A 16,166-nucleotide genomic window follows, 5' to 3' on the forward strand; every position below is an offset into this window, starting at 1 on the left:
AAATATGTCTCAAGACAAATTATATATATTTTTGCTAATACTAAGTCATTGTTTAACTACTAATTAAATACCTCAAAAGAATCCTAAATATAGAATAATTTTTCTTTTTTTTCCATTTTTTAATTTTTATATCTTTATCCAAAAATTGTCTTTTTTTTAAGTTTTGTATTCCGTTTTAAAATTTCTGTATTAATTATAAAAAAAATTATGTTTCGAAACTTAATTAAAAGTTAATTAAAAAGTACTACTTTACCAAATTTTTCTTCTCCTATTAACTATAAGATTGAAGTTTATATCTAAGTCAAAGATTGCCCTGCTATAATTGTGAGTCAAAGATATGTTCTTCCTTTAATATTTACAAAGCATACAATCTCATTTTTGAAAAATTTCTGCACATGCTCTTAAGTCTTAAGCCTGATTACGAAACTTAAGGGTGAAGCAAATATTAAATGTGTGTTTGGATTACAGTTTATAAATGATAATTAATTTTATAAATTTAATTTTAATGAAAAATAAGTTTATATTAAAGTAATTTATGTTTGGTAATCTTTATATAATAATAGATTATAGTAAAGTAAATGTTGTTTGAATTACACAACTCAAAATTATTTTTAGATAAAAAATTATTAAAATAGACATCAACTTAAATAAAATTTGTATATTATCCTATCATTTTAATTTTAATATTTAAATGGATCTTATTAATTAATTTTATAATAAAATTAATATTTACTTACTAAAATAAAAAATATATATAAAAATTGGCAAAATATATTTTTATATCAAAAACAAAAATAATATATAAAAAATATATCAAAATATACTTTATTAGATTATATTACTTATAATTCTTTTAGTATTATCAGTAATCTTTTATTTAATACTATTTTAATCTATAAATTTTAATTATTTATAACTTTATTATTAGTTATAATTAATTTTTTATTTACTTTATTTTTTAATTGGATCAATAATTTATATTATAAAAAATTATAATAATAAATTAATATACAAGAATTACACTTAAAAATTTTAACAGAGTTAAATAAAAAATAAATTTTTTTATTCAAAACTAAAAATAAAAATTTATAAAAAAATATACTTATATATTTAAAATATTTGAATACTAAAGAAACTACAAGCAAGGAAATAAAGAGCAGAATTAATAAGAAAAAAATAAATTCAATTCTAACCTAATTTTCTAAACGCAGAAACTACAATTTCTAAGACTGCACACGGATCGGATATAGTCTATGATTCTATCCGATCCACACTACACTCATCGAATTAGATCGGATACGATATTCGCATAATTAAAAAAAAACTGTTTTAAGATGCTATTTTGTTGTTTTACCATTTTTTCACCTGATTAAACCTATTTACTCCTAAAATATTATCAATAAAGTTCTCTTGAATAACAAAAAAAAAATATATAATAACACAAGATCTAAGTTTAATTATTCTTATTTGAAGTACAACAAAAAAAAATTAAGAACAAAATATCATAAAATTCATAAAACAATGCACTAAAATTCATATCACATTAGAGTTTACTTTTATACGGATCAGATCAACGGATATCACTGCTAAATCTACAATTCGATCCTACCACAGTGTGGATCGAATCTGATCCGATCCGATGGCTCTGCAAATCGGATAATATCTGCAAAATTCGGATTCGATCCATGTGCAGTCCTAACAATTTCTAACTTCTTGTAGACGCACGTTAAGAAAGTAAAATCACTTTAGCATTTAAAACAAAAAAAACATCCAAATATAAAGAAGCGTTCAATACATTTAAGCGTTCAATACATTTAAATGTGCTTCTCGTGCTTCTCTTTTTTCTAACTTTTTAACGCTAAACCAAACACAGCCTAAGTAATTGAAGTGTTATAGCATCAAGAAATTGAAAGCAGATACATGTCCCTAAAACAAATTACAACACCAGAGCCTTAAAGGTAATTAAAATTATGACGAAAACAACAAAAAATTATTAAAAAAAGGGGAAAGTGTAAAGGAACCTTCCATTAAAAAATAACGTATGTATTAACTTTAATACTAGTGAGAAACAAGGCTCACAATCACTTATCAAATGACCGTAAAAGTTGCATTACATGCATCCAACACCATCAAAATGATAACCGAGTTCATCTAACTGCTGATCTCACTATCCATTTTCATTCTCTTTGAACTTTGTACCGAAGGCACGGCACTACCTCGTGATTGGAATGTTACATCATGTTGGTATGCACAATTAGCACCATTTCGACATCCTCTAGAACTGTTAAAGAATATACAAGGTTTCATTATCTTGGATTTAGTTTCCCTTGATCTAGAATTGTGTTGTGGTGTCTCATGGTTCACCATTGGTCTCTGGATTTGACGGTTAGCAGTGTAAGGGTGGGTTTCTTGTCTCTCTTCTCCATGTTGTTGAATTAAGCTCTTGTAATAATTTACATCCTTTGGTAGAGAGACGTCTGAGGCAGAAGAAATTGTAGCTTGACTCATCGGAGGCCTAGGAAGCCATTGGGTAGAAACAGGTCCTACTTGATTTCCACCTGAAGAAGGATAGTTAGGAGACGAAAATGTAACTGATGCTGGTGCACTGGCTTCTACTTGATGACTAGGAAGAGATGGATGTGAAAATGTCACTGAAGATGACCCCGGATTATTTGCACTCTGCAAACTGTTAGAGGCTCCATAATCTCTAACCAGTTTCTCAATCACTTCTGGGTTTTTGAGAATATTATTGAATAATTCAGGATCAATCAAATTCCCATGTTCATTATTCTTCATCACACTAGTTAATGCATCAGATAATGAGCCATGAGCTAACTGCACACTTGTATGGGGGTTTGGACCATTTGGTATGCCAGGAGGTAATTCAAAAGAATTAGATTGTGAGATAGAATCAGTTGCAGCATCTTCATCTTCCATAGGTGTAATTGGTATCAAGGTAGTTTGGCTATCAATGCACTGGGAAGCCTCGACATCCGCTGAAACAGATGGGCTGCAAGAAGAAAGAATAACAGTTACATCACTAATGGGGAATTAAATAAAAATTACTGTACGAGTTTTAAGAGATTCAAACTTTGGAGGAATAGAGGATGGGCGGGGATAAATTGCTTCAAGTACTCTCATCTCCCTCTGACATTGATCTTCTACCTCCTTGCTTTCTTCCCCAGCCACCACTTGCCACGCTAAATTAAGTATAATCTGTGAGAATCACAAGATTATTAAGAATCATAATAACACCATAACCCAACTCATGCATTGAATATTGGAAAGTATTTAAAAAGAATATTTAACATGCGACCTAAAAACAAAACTACCTTGCATGGTGTAGTCCACCTAGACACTGGTATTTGAGACAGATCAACCTCAAAATGGGTCGACGCTTGGGTTCCCTCGAATCCAGGAGGTAGAAAGTCATCAGAACTTGTTCCTCCTGGAGGTAATAGCAATGATGTCTTTGCTTGGAGGTGATCTTGAGAATTTAAACCAACTTGAGAAGGAGATTCCTCTGATAAGAATAACCTAATCTGTTAAACGAAACCCATTAGTTAACCCAAATACTTCATTCTAATATTTATTCAAAACCAATATTTATGTCACATCTTCTTGAACAACAGTGGCAAGCTTCGAAAGGATTTACTCCAATGAAAACTAGACATAATGTTAAAATGAGCAATATAAACAAATTCAAAGAACAATAACAGTTAACAAAGCAATCTAATGCCCAGACTTATTCAGTAGTTTTTGGAGACACAATCCCCATGTGCAGCATACCTATACCATATACAATCAAAATTTACATTCAAACCACCAAACCACTAAAGATCTAGTTTATCAAAATAAAGTTTTCCTTTTCTATGTCCAACAAATGAAAGCACAAATTGGCATAGTAAGAAAGATAGCAACATCTTGAAACGAAGGAACCTGGTATCGAGCAATCACTCTCCAATGCATCATAAAAGATTTAAAATCATTGTAATTGACACAAACCATGAAAGATCATAGGGACAGAACTAAAAAGAAAACTTAGCGGAGCATCAAAAGTAAGATTTACTTAGGTATAAGCTGCAGAAATTGAATTGCCCTGCATAGAATTCTTCCATCAAACTTACTTTGCAAGAATGAAAGATTGCAATTGCTACAGGTTGTTCCTAGTCACATCACAACTACCTACAACTCAAATATATAATGTCTGTCCCTACTGGTACCCCAATATAAAAGTGAAACAGGAACTTGTACTGGTACTCTATCTTAAACATCCATATGATTAATCATCAAGCCACCATGGTGCAAGAAAAATTGCAAAAGAGCTCTAGTATAGTACTGATGGAAATGATAACATTATCATGCAAATTTGATTTGTAGTTCATGTATCTGGTATGTAATTCTCCTACAGGTTATAAGGATACATTTTGCAGCCATGGTCAAATATAGCATCGCCATAGTGGCATAGTCTCATATCAACAATTATGAATACACTCTACGAAAACAGATCTTTTCTTTTCCCTCTCTCTTTTGGCACTGTTTCATGACCTTACTAGTAACTTCAAAAGCAAATTTATCAAGATTACTTTATGAAGAGTTTCAGTTACAGTAAAAATGATCTCTCAAAGCCCTGTTTTGTGTTTGTTCCTATACAACAACAACACATCACTTACTCTTCTTCTAATTATATTTTTCCGATGAAGTTTGAAACTATAATCGGTTATTGGATTTATTTTGTTTAATCAAAAGTTGTACAGCTTGATTGAAAATCAATTAGGAAGTCCACCAGCATTCATAAATTGATGATTAACGCCTGCCATACGAGAACTTCAATTAAGTGCATGTTTCTATGAGATTCAAGCAAGATCAGATTTTGATCAACACGAGGTAGAACTCGCCGATGGTGGCAGTATCATTCAATCATGAATAGAGAAGGGTAAGGCACGCACGCACAGAGAAAAAACAGAATTAGGGATTACAGGATTGTTAATTTGACGGATTGGGAGTGGGCAACTGAATTGAAGGGATAGTAATTAGTTTTTACCTGACAAAGATCTAAATCGGAGGCCCATGAAACTCTTTTCGATTTGTGTAATCCACGCATAGTTAAGGGTAAGGAATGAAGATGAGAGAGTAAACCCTAGTCAGACACACTCGAAGACGAAGGCAGAGAAAGACTGGAAGGCAAGACGAGAGGATATAAATAATATAATATCTTTAAGTTATAAGAAAGAAAGAAAGAATAGGGCTCTGCAGCAGCCTCCTATGTATCGCAGTTATTGGGTGTTAAAATTCACATGCTTGGAAATAGAATTCCACATTTCCACCTATGCAGCCCTTTGCTTTAACAAGTTGCCCTTTCCACTAGTCTCTCCTAGTCTCCTTAACCTTAACAACTCACCCCAAAATTATCGTCACTCCTAATGAGAAAATTCCCAAAATGCCAGCTTCATAATACGATGATTCTCAAACCTAAATTGTCGTCAGCTCGTCACTACTCACGTCTCACGTAGTCCGGTCCTCTTTATTTATTTTTTTTATTTTTAGAAAATAAAAAATATATAAATTTAATTTTGATATAAACAATTTTATATGTGCATCCAATTATGCAATAATACTAATAAAAATAACACTTTTCACATTGATAGTATGAATAGTTAAAATAAATGTGAGATTTTTTTTTTAAATTAGGAGTAAAATTCAAATTCGAGACTTTAGATGAAGATGAAAAGACTATATCATTTGAACTATAACTCGTTAGTAAAAACAACGGTTAAAAATGAATTTTGATAAGCATGTCCTATGTTGTAAATAGACCACCCAAGTTTATACTTAGAGTTGGCAATGGATAGGATACGGTAGGATTTATACTCTACCCTAATCCTATCCGCAGGTTGAAAACTTTCTTAAAATTCTATCATACTCTATTTGTGGATTGAGAATCTCTCAACCCTAACCCTACCCGCACCCTAAAGTTCTAAACCCTATCCTACCCAACCGGCCGACCCTACCCACAGAAACAAAAAAAAATTTAAATAAATATAAAATTCAACCATTCTAAATTTCATATATATTAATAAAATAGAAAATAAAAAATTATGTTCAAATTAAAATTAAAATATTAAAAAAATCTAACATAAAATTATAAATAATATGATCACCAACTAACTTAGTGATTATTTCAAGTTTTTATAAGAAAAAGATTATGAGTACAAGACTCACTTTTTTTCTACATACATAACTTTTACATATATATTATATAATATATTATAGGTGCATGTAGGGCAGGATAGGATATACCCTAAACCCGTACCCTACTCTACCCGCAGGTAAATTTGGACCCTATCATCCCCTATCCGCAGCGGGTAGAATAGACAACCCTACCCAAACGAGTTGGTTCGAGTTGGATACCCACGGGTAGAGTATATATTGTCAGCTCTATCTAGACCTACTATTTCTTATAGACTTTTTTCAGACTTAAGCTCATTTTGTTTAAAGTTAAACAAGTCCACGAGTCTATTAAAAAAAGTATGTTTCATGAATTATAACTCAAAAAAAAACTTAAAAATCTAAATTAAAATTAAATGGATTCTAAAATTATAATTCATAATTTGTAAAAAAAAAATTATTTATATATCAATCCTTAGTCATATATCATAACCATACTTAAATTCATAATTTCTTTTTTTGGATAAAAAAATCACGATCTAAATTAATATTGACTATTGATTCTTTTTAGTTTTATTTTGTATTTAATATAAGTGAATAGTTGAAAGTTTAAACTAAAAATAACTTATTTTACAAAAATAAAATATTTTGACGAGCTAAACCAAGGAACTTCTTAGGCTTTCTTTTAAGTATATGATTTAACCTTTTTAATTAATAGATTTTACAAAACGTTTAAGTCTAGCCTGTTTAATAAAACAAACCTAAGCCACGAGTTCCATTGAGTAGCCCGTCCCACTTCCACCTCTAATCGTGACATTGAATTTTCCAACATTTTTAACTCTATTGTTAAATTTCAAACTAAAGTTAATTATTTAAGTCATTGGAAAGTTTTTAAATGTAACCCAATTATTGGTGTTTGAGTAATTTAACCGTTGATTTTAATTAATATATATTTTATATAATTTTTATAATTGAGATTAATAATTAAAATTATTAAAACACTAGTGTACTTGGTATACTTAAAATTTTTCTTAAGTTATTAATTAGTCAAATTAAAATCTAAATTTATTTTTTTTTATTTGTGTCATATATCTAAATTTTATTTAAAAATTAATTACTAACTAATTAATTGCAACATATAAAAAATAAAACTACCTACTCAACTAACTCAAATTAGTGAAAAATCTTAATATTCAATTATGGTGGTACTACAATATTATATTTTATATAATTATTATTAACTCATGGCTTTAATATTTTTTATAATTAATATTAGGTAAAAATTCATATACAGTTATCTTTATGTAAAGTTGATGAGTTAAATCTCAATTTAACCCCTAAAATTTTGTTCGATGATCAGAATGACCCTCACAATTTTGTTGGCTCCAATTAGAACCTCTAAATTTACAATCGTGGCTCCAACTTACTCATGCGATTATCTCCATCACCGGAATGCTAATCTGACGCAATTACATGATACAGTGGACACTACTTAAACGACGATGCATTGTTTTCGCATCCAAACCCTTTGGAAACTATGTCGTTTCAGTTTTTTGTGAGTTAAAACTCTCTTTCTTTTGACGACAACGATCATAAGTTGCAAAACATCAAGAAAACCCTTATACTATGTGGTTTCCAAAAGATTTGAGAGCAAAATCAATGCGCCGTCGTTTAAGTAATGTTCACCATGTCATGCAATTGTACCAGATCAGCATTTCAGTGATGGAGATGATCGCAGGGGCAAGGCGGAGCCACGATTGCAAATTTGGGGGTTCTAATTGGGGCCAAAAAAATTGTAAGGGTTATTCTGAATATCGGAACAAATTGAGATTTAACTCTAAAGTTGATATTAGATAACAATTTAGTCAAATTTATCAAATCATACAATGCTTCTTAACTATCAAGTATCAATTACATATAAAGACAAATGCATGCAAATATTCACCATAATATTAATAACACGAAAATACAAAAAAACGCCTTCTTTGGTGTATCGGCAAGATTAAATTCAATCGATTTTTTTTTCTCTTCCATCCTATTCGGAATGGTTGAATCCTTAGAGTGCGCTTCAAAATCATACAAGCATTGAATCTTGATATGGTTCCAGCTAGTTGATTTGGCTTGTTCTTCTCCCTTGTTTTTCTTTTCTTTCATTTACTTTTAGACACAAATAAAAAAATCGATCTTTTATAATATTGAGTAAAATATGTCTATTAATGTATACCGCACCAGACAGTTTTGTTGCAGAGTAGTGCAACGTTCATGAAGATAAAACGATTCAAATCAATAGAATAATGCAGGGCAAAGTACCACTAGATTATAATCCTGAAGTTGTCTCAAGCAGAATATATTTAACAAACATTAATATATTCTTAGAAACACTGTCGGAAAGTAAACAGATCGAGTGGTTAATATACATATAAAAGCCTCACTCACTTTTACGAACCGACCAAAACAGGGCACCTTCAAATATGGGGAGGCAGAGAGGGGAGGTAAAGAATAGAGAGTCAAAGATAAAGGGAAAAACAACACTACGAAAAAAGAAAGACTCAAAAGGAGATTGCAGCAGTTACAGGGTATAGGGAAGCGACATTCCTTTCCTTCAAAAGAGAATGAAGAAACGAAATTAGATATTCTAAATTGCCACGCCATTGCTGATCATCAACTACTGTAGAAGTATGTGAGCACACTTGAGCTGTCAATTCACCTCACCCATTTTCTCTCTGAAAGAACAACTCAAAAGATCAGCATTAAACATATAAAGAAGCACTATTATCTTTCTTTTTTATTTTTTCTCCTATTGCTTAAAAGGTTTCCTCTGAAATGTGAGAACAATTCGTGCGTGCATGCATCTACGAGATGATATAGAAAATGAATAAATCCTCAATGATACAGAACTGCAAGATTCCTTATGCTTTAGAAGTTACCTTGTGTAGGCTGAGGCTGTACACAATATCCCTTCGGGTTCTGCTGTGGTTGAGACATCGATTGTTGGATGCGTGGAGAAACCTGCCTACCGGTGGCACCTGGTAACGAGTGTCTCTTCGTAACTTGAACATCTCGTTCATGCACATCTGGACTTGACCTTGGTGTGTTATTTGCACTGGTTTTGGCCTTAGCTGATTCTGTTGCTTGCATGAAACGGGGAAGAGGACTATTGTTATTTGTGTTACCTGTAGGTTCTTGATCAATGTGATCAGCTTTAACTGAGCCAAATGAATTGCGTCGCTTCCCACTCGGCTGACCTCTAGAGCTCGAATCATGATTTCCATTTACAGGTGATTTGTTAACCACTGGTGGGGTCCCAAGTTTACTGTTGGATCTAGACTTGTCTTTGCCGTCTTTGGGTTTCATAGATAACTGACTCGAAGGTGTTTCTTGTGATTCAGGGACCTTTGTGTGTGTTTTAGGTGATGCTTCTCGAGATGATCTGAAACCTTGCAGAGGATCCTCATTTTGATCTCTCTGTACATCAGATGCATTTTTCTCAGTCTTGCTAACAGGCTCTTCAGAGTCCACTGCAACTGATGAGTGAACCATAATGCCATTGATTTCGTCAACAGTTTCTGTCTGATCCATAACAGCAGTGGCTAAGTGAGAAGATGGAATAGCACCTGGAATATCGGTATCAACATCAAGGTTTGTTTTCTTGTCAAGATTTCCAACCCCTTCTAAATCTTTGGCATCTTGGTCATCTTCAATAGGACCAACCTCGGATACATTGGGTGTATCAAGAGTGGAAGAAATAGATAGTTTAGTACCACATTGAGAACCACCAAGCTTAGAAAAAAAGGGACCAGAATTCTCAGATAACTCTTTTGATCTATATGCCATATCCATGTTGACAGAAGAGGTGTCTGCTTCTGATTCAACTGCTGCAGTTTGATCAGAAAAACTGCTTGTCCTACCTGAATTTATCATTGAACTCAGCTCTTCAAATTTTGACTGTGCAGCAATAAATGCAGGATTACTGACCTTTCTTGATCCATGTCCAGATTTATTTCGTTCAGCTTCTAGTTGGTCTGATGCATATCTTTTCATTGATCGTTTGCGCGGCTCACCATCAATTTCAGGCTTCTGAGGAAGGGATTTAACCTCTGGTCGGGCACTTACATCTGATGCTGATTTTTCATCTTTAAAGGAACCGATTTCTGCTGAGGCTACTTTAGCACCAAATTCAACTGCCTTTTTAGAAGGTGATGGAGAGCGGATTGCTTGAAAGCTGAAGTTATTAGCATCATGAGTAATTGGCTTCTTTTCATCCCTAGAAGGTAGAATTGAATCCTCCACACTGGGCTTTGTGTCAGCTGTCTGTGGATAAACTTCTGATTCCTCTGTCAGGGAACTTGTTTTTTTGTCATCTGAAGTATACTTTGAAGACATAGACATCCACCTCTCCAACCATTTCCATGCAGAATCAGCTTTAGAAGGATCACACTTGACATGTATAGGTTTATTTTTTGGTGTTGATTCCAATAGCTTTAATGCGTTTAAAAAAGGAGGTTACAATTAGTGGAAATAAAATAAATATAAATAAGATACATGTAAATGCAAAAATACCCAACTAAAGCAACCCATAACTATGATACCTGGCGAGCAAACCTACTGCTAAGCAGCTTCTCAATGGATGCATCCATCACATTTGACTTGCTCATGTGGCTTTGATTTTCCTAAAGCAAGGCAAAATTAAGGATCAATATCCGAGAAGGACCTAGAGCATATTAATTAACTGCAATAATGCTCTTCTGTATTGAAACCTTTTATTGATATCTCACAAGCAACAGTCAACAAACTACAATTAGTATCCTAAGATCAAGTAGCTGTAACAATACTTATGAAGGGGAAAATTGCTCTGAATGACTACACTCATAAATCCAGACGGACAAAACTATATGCAAACTAAAATATACACCATTGAAAAGAAGAACCTGTGATTGCTGAGCCCGACGAGCTCGAACGAGAAGCTGCATTTTAGCAATGGCTTGAACACAGCGAAGGGTTCCTACAGCATGGCTCCGGACCAAGTGCCCACGAACAGCAGCTTGCAATTTCACTAAATTCTTAATCTGCATTAAATCTCTCTGAGCCTGATCACAACCAAACAACAAAACACACATAACATTTTAATTACAGTTGGTTCCTTCATGGGAGTTTCATGGTTACCAAAATTCGAAAGGAAAATATACCAGCAACCCTCTGATGGCAGCCTGGATAGTGATAACAGCAGATTCTGGGGGATTCACGTCCTTTTTACTCTCTGCTTCAATGACATTCGTTTCTGAACTTTCAATGGAGGATAAATTGGGCTTCTTATCAGAGTTATTTGTTGTGTAAACCTTGTCAACAACGTTAGGTTCAAAATTAAAACTATTACATTGTGAACTCTCCTTATTTGCAGATGAGGAATCTGCAGTCACAGTATTGCTAAGCACACGTTGCTTTGCAGTTACAGATTTCTTGCGGAAACTCCAACCACGTTTATCATTAGAATCCTTGATCTGCAATTTCATAATATAATTGAGACATTTTAGATTGAAGCATTTACTTTAATTTATTGTTGACTGATTCTACTCATTCGTGAGCACAATAATGCACATGCATAAAGCACAATGGAGATGAAGCGAATGAAGAGGTTAAGCTCACCTGAGCTACTTGGTAACCGTCCTTCTCCGCCGCATCGCCGCCGCATATAATTAGCTTGAAGCAGGAGGCCGGTCTTCCCATGCTGCTTGCTTCTCTCTCTATCTCTCTCACTCACTTCACACTTCCTACTTCACTCACTGGAGAAAATAAAACAAACCATACCGCTTTGCTTTCCTGTTACAGTATTGGAAATTGAAAAAATAATACTAACTAAAATTTTATTTATGAATCGGACCTCAACACATTTTAAATCTACTTTGTTTTTTGCATTGGAGTCCGCGTTCCGTTCCTATGACTCATGTTTTAATTTAATTTAATCTTCTTTTTCTTTTTCTTTGAAGCAATGATGTTATCCGGTGGTCATTGCTTTGAAATTTTAACTTTTGAGGAATGAGGATAGAGAGAAGACTTGGAACTCGCGAGAAATTAGACGAGTATGGTAAAAAGTGAAAATCTCGTGTTGAAGATGGTTGGTTTTATGATGATGGAGGGTGAAGTAGGTTTGCCTTTTTCTGGATTGGGAATTTAGGATCGTTATCGTTTAGCACTAACAGTACGGGTTAACTAAACAGATGAGAAAACTGCAACGCCTCGATTGGATTCTCGAAAGTTTGTCTTCATCACCACAGTCGGATCAAAATGTAAGAGATTAGTACAGCTTCGAAATTTATGTGTAGTAGTTAAGTAGGTTTTACTCTCTCTTGAAATTAAGGCAGCAAATAGTGACTAATGTCCTGGCTATGAAATTACTTTTTTCCCGTACTACAGAAATAATTATTTAAATCATATGATACTGTATTTCTATTACCGGATTCATCATATAGAAATTTACAAACCATAAACGAATACATTAATTACACTACAACCAAATATCTTTCAAATATTGTTCTTTCATTCCGTCTTTATAGAAAAAAAAATAAAAAATAAGTAAACCTTTTAATTTTTTAACAACTAATATATAAAAGTAGATATTTAAATTAATTAATTAATAATAAATTTTAAAAAATTAATTAAAAATTAAAAGTTAAAAAACAACTAATATTTCTCCATTAATTTAAACATAAACTAGTCAAAATATAAAAAAAAAAAACATAAACTCCTCAAATGGTATCGGTTTATATTGCTGAAAAATATTTTAAAATATATTAATAACAAGTAAATTTTTGAAAAAATAAAAAATGTGAGAAAAATAATTAAATATTATATATATTTTTAAAAATTTTAGAAATTATATTTTGATAATATTTTTATAAATATTATTAAAAGTTATACATTTTCATATTTTTTTTATGACTTAAATAAGTTAAACAAAAAAATTAAGAAAAATAAAAGAATTGCTTAAATAGAGGAATAATCTTATTTAAGACTATTCTTAAACTCCTCTCAAGGAAAGAGAAGTTTCACTTGATGAAGTTATAACCTCATTGCTATCTTTGTCATAGTGTATGCCACCATATTTGCATCTCACATAATCAAACGAAAGTCAACACGCCAATTTTAATACATGATATCCCTTATTTTTGAGCACCAACAGATCAATAAACCCAAAAACATCTTGGTAATTAGTAACAAAATTAAACGCTTCCATACAATCCGTCTCACAAATAACATCTTGTTGACCCAAAATTTAAGCATACATTTTCATGCTTAAAACTTGATAGTTTTAACTTAGAGTAAACACCCAACTCGATCCCTGTCCTTTTTAAAATAGGACAAGGCGATCCCTGTCAATAAATTACACCTGTCTCGACCCTTGTCCCTGATAAAAGTGAGACAAGGCGGCTCCTCTGTTATAACCCCTCACCAAAGTTGACGGAAAGTCTTACGTGGCATTCACCGATGCCGATGTGGAAGGTTACTCAGAGTTAAGTGCCACGTTGGCTTAGAAAAAATTGATAGAGGTCGATTTGTCCCCTTCCATTCTTCAAAAACGACATCGTTTCTGGTTCTCTATTGAAACAAAACCTAATAAGGTCACATATAACCCCTAAGCCCTAACCCTTATTTACAGAAATACCAAACTCTTGTTTTCTTCTTCACCTAAAACAAGAAACGTTTGACAGAGCACCTGTCGATTGTGCTGAGTGCGTTGCTGACAAAGCTGTTGACTGGGTCCCAAACAAAAACTGTAACTACACAATTGACGGTGTCATTGACGACATTGAGTGGAGGCAGCTGTTGTCACCATCCAGGTTAGTGTACTGTTTTATAGTTTCAAAATTTAGCAGTATTCACTCTTTTTTTCCAATTGCATGTTGATGTTGGGGTGTTCACTGAATGTGCTCTTTTCTAAAGCTGGTTAATTAATTTTTTATCTAAATAATGTTGCTTGTGATTGGTTTAGATCACGGTCATAGTTGGATAATTAGTGTATTGAAGTAAAAATTGATTAGATGTACATATTTGCATATGAATGAGTTTGAAGTAGTTTTTGTTTTTCATCATAGAGAAAATTTTAAGAGAAATTCACAGGATAAAATGGATTATGTTAATGAAAAAGTGAAGAAATGGTCACCTCTTGATATTGATTTGGTAAACCTCTTCTATCTAAAAGCTTTACTGAGGGAGTTTGGTTACACAAATTACAAGATCATGTATTGATTTGATAGCATGGTCCCTAACTTTGAGTCTGGTTTGCATGTAATAAAGGGTGATGCTGAGATAAATGAAATAAGCAATAACAAGAGTAGAAATAAAGAAACTAATGAAATTCACATCTACTTTGATCATCTAATTAATGTACCTGAAGTTGTGGATAATGAGGAGCAAGTTGAGAATGTTATTCTGAGTGACTCATCATCTTCAAATGATGGATATGAAACAACGAAAGATGAGCCTTACAAGCCTCTTCCTCCTGGATATGAAGATGCAGGTAGTAGTGAAGACAGTGGAAAACAAAGAAAGAATGAGAGGTTGAAAAAGAAGAGAAGGATGGGTGCTAAAGAATGAGAGCTTGAAGAAGAAGAGAATGATGGGTGCTGCAAAAAAAAAAAAAAAAGCTACTCAAGGCCTAAATGTTGAGATGAAAGATGATAAGGCTGGCCCAAAAGTTGTAGATAAGACTAGCCCAAGTAAAAAAAATGATCATGTTGGCCCAAGTAAGAGTGACCCAACTTTTTCTCCTAGGACAACCAAGAAAAAGACTTCAAAAAAGTATTCTAAAAAGAGGAGGACACATGTTCTTAGAGCTGAAAAGAATGAAGGAGATAGTGTGAATTTAGATGGGTTGATACGCTTGACACCGAGGGTGGTAATGGACCTAAAAATGCTTTAGGAAAAAATTTGGTGGGAGCAACAAATGATGGAAATAGAGTTGAGTTAGATTCTGATTATGAGAAGCCATATGAGGATGAAAGAGGCATTTAACAATTCAATGTCAGATGATGATGAAGAAATGACTGCATTTGATGCATTCAATGAGGAGACAGGGTATGGAGATGTTGAATTTAAGGTTGGACAGACATTCGTTACAATGGAGAGTTTTAAGAATGCCCTGAAGGACTATTTTGTGTTTGAGGGAAAGGATGTAGTATATCTCAAGAATGAAAAGAAGAGAGTTAGGATAGCATGTGCGGGTGAGCAGTGCCCTTGGTTGATCCTGACTTCTTGAAATAGTGCAGAAGGTAGTTATCAAGTAAAAATCCTGGTTAAATGAACACAATTATGCTAGAAATTATGGTTTCAACCTAGCTGATAGGCATTGAGTAATATCAAAATTGAAGAAGATGCTACTTATTCAGCCTAATTTGAAGCTTAAACAGGCTATAGAATATATGATTGAAGATTACAATGTGCATCTGAGTGGTAAAATGGTAAGTAGGATACTGAAGGCTGCTAAAGAGATAGTTATAGGTAATGAACAAGCTCAATATGAAAAGATTCGTGACTATCTGCAAGAACGGCATCAGAGTAATCTTGGGAGTACAGCTTTGATGGAAGTCATACCTCAGCCGAAGTCGCTGCCACTTTTTGATAAATTATACATAAGTTTGGATGCATGTAAAAAAGAATTTAGAGATAAATGCAGACCTCTAATTGGGTTAGATGGGTGTTTTCTAAAAGGTTACTACGGTGATTAGCTATTATATGCTGTGGGTCAAGACGCCAACAACCACTTTTTTGTTATTACGTATGCTGTAGTTTTCAATGAGTGTAAAGATATATAGAAATGGTTCCTCACACTACTCCAACAAAATTTAGAAGAATGCACTGAACTTGATTTAAATTTCATATCGAATCAACAAAAGATCTAACTTATATTTTTTGTTAATATATACATAGATTCTGCTTTAAGTAATTCATTTGATATCATATACCTTGATTTTTTGAAATTTTTATTGTCATATAATCTGAGT

The 16,166-nt window shown here is 32.9% G+C and overlaps 2 protein-coding genes across 2 annotated transcripts; both read right to left on the bottom strand.

Moving 5' to 3' along the window:
* Positions 1-1,875: 1,875 nt before the first annotated feature.
* On the bottom strand, positions 1,876-5,490 carry LOC112705621 (zinc finger CCCH domain-containing protein 6). Its single transcript, XM_025756496.3, has 4 exons — positions 5,045-5,490; positions 3,333-3,542; positions 3,092-3,216; positions 1,876-3,010 (listed from the first exon to the last, which is right to left on the bottom strand). Exons 1-4 carry the CDS (start codon positions 5,102-5,104, stop codon positions 2,152-2,154), a joined length of 1,254 nt encoding a protein of 417 aa, XP_025612281.1. The 5' UTR covers positions 5,105-5,490; the 3' UTR covers positions 1,876-2,151.
* A 2,970-nt stretch (positions 5,491-8,460) lies between these two features.
* LOC112705622 (protein IQ-DOMAIN 32) lies at positions 8,461-12,603 on the bottom strand. Its single transcript, XM_025756497.3, has 6 exons — positions 11,812-12,603; positions 11,355-11,666; positions 11,097-11,255; positions 10,758-10,838; positions 9,096-10,647; positions 8,461-8,891 (listed from the first exon to the last, which is right to left on the bottom strand). The coding sequence occupies exons 1-6, from the start codon at positions 11,890-11,892 to the stop codon at positions 8,872-8,874; spliced, it is 2,205 nt and encodes a 734-aa protein (XP_025612282.1). The 5' UTR covers positions 11,893-12,603; the 3' UTR covers positions 8,461-8,871.
* Positions 12,604-16,166: the final 3,563 nt, after the last annotated feature.

This window comes from Arachis hypogaea, chromosome 8 (assembly GCF_003086295.3).
Source record: "Arachis hypogaea cultivar Tifrunner chromosome 8, arahy.Tifrunner.gnm2.J5K5, whole genome shotgun sequence".
In the NCBI taxonomy this organism is placed as follows: domain Eukaryota; kingdom Viridiplantae; phylum Streptophyta; class Magnoliopsida; order Fabales; family Fabaceae; genus Arachis; species Arachis hypogaea.

Bases quoted from the DNA above. Each gene is read 5' to 3' on its own strand.
- LOC112705621 (XM_025756496.3), bottom strand. From the start codon at position 5,104: ATGCGTGGATTACACAAATCGAAAAGAGTTTCATGGGCCTCCGATTTA. The intron at 3,543-5,044 runs GTAAAAACTAAT...TTCGTTTAACAG, and splicing joins CCGATTTAGATCTTTGTCAG to ATTAGGTTATTCTTATCAGA. The intron at 3,011-3,091 runs GTTTGAATCTCT...TTCTTCTTGCAG, and splicing joins CCATCCTCTATTCCTCCAAA to CCCATCTGTTTCAGCGGATG.
- LOC112705622 (XM_025756497.3), bottom strand. From the start codon at position 11,892: ATGGGAAGACCGGCCTCCTGCTTCAAGCTAATTATATGCGGCGGCGAT. The intron at 10,839-11,096 runs GTTCTTCTTTTC...GCCTTGCTTTAG, and splicing joins GTCGGGCTCAGCAATCACAG to GAAAATCAAAGCCACATGAG. The intron at 8,892-9,095 runs GTAACTTCTAAA...TTGTTCTTTCAG, and splicing joins ACAGCCTCAGCCTACACAAG to AGAGAAAATGGGTGAGGTGA.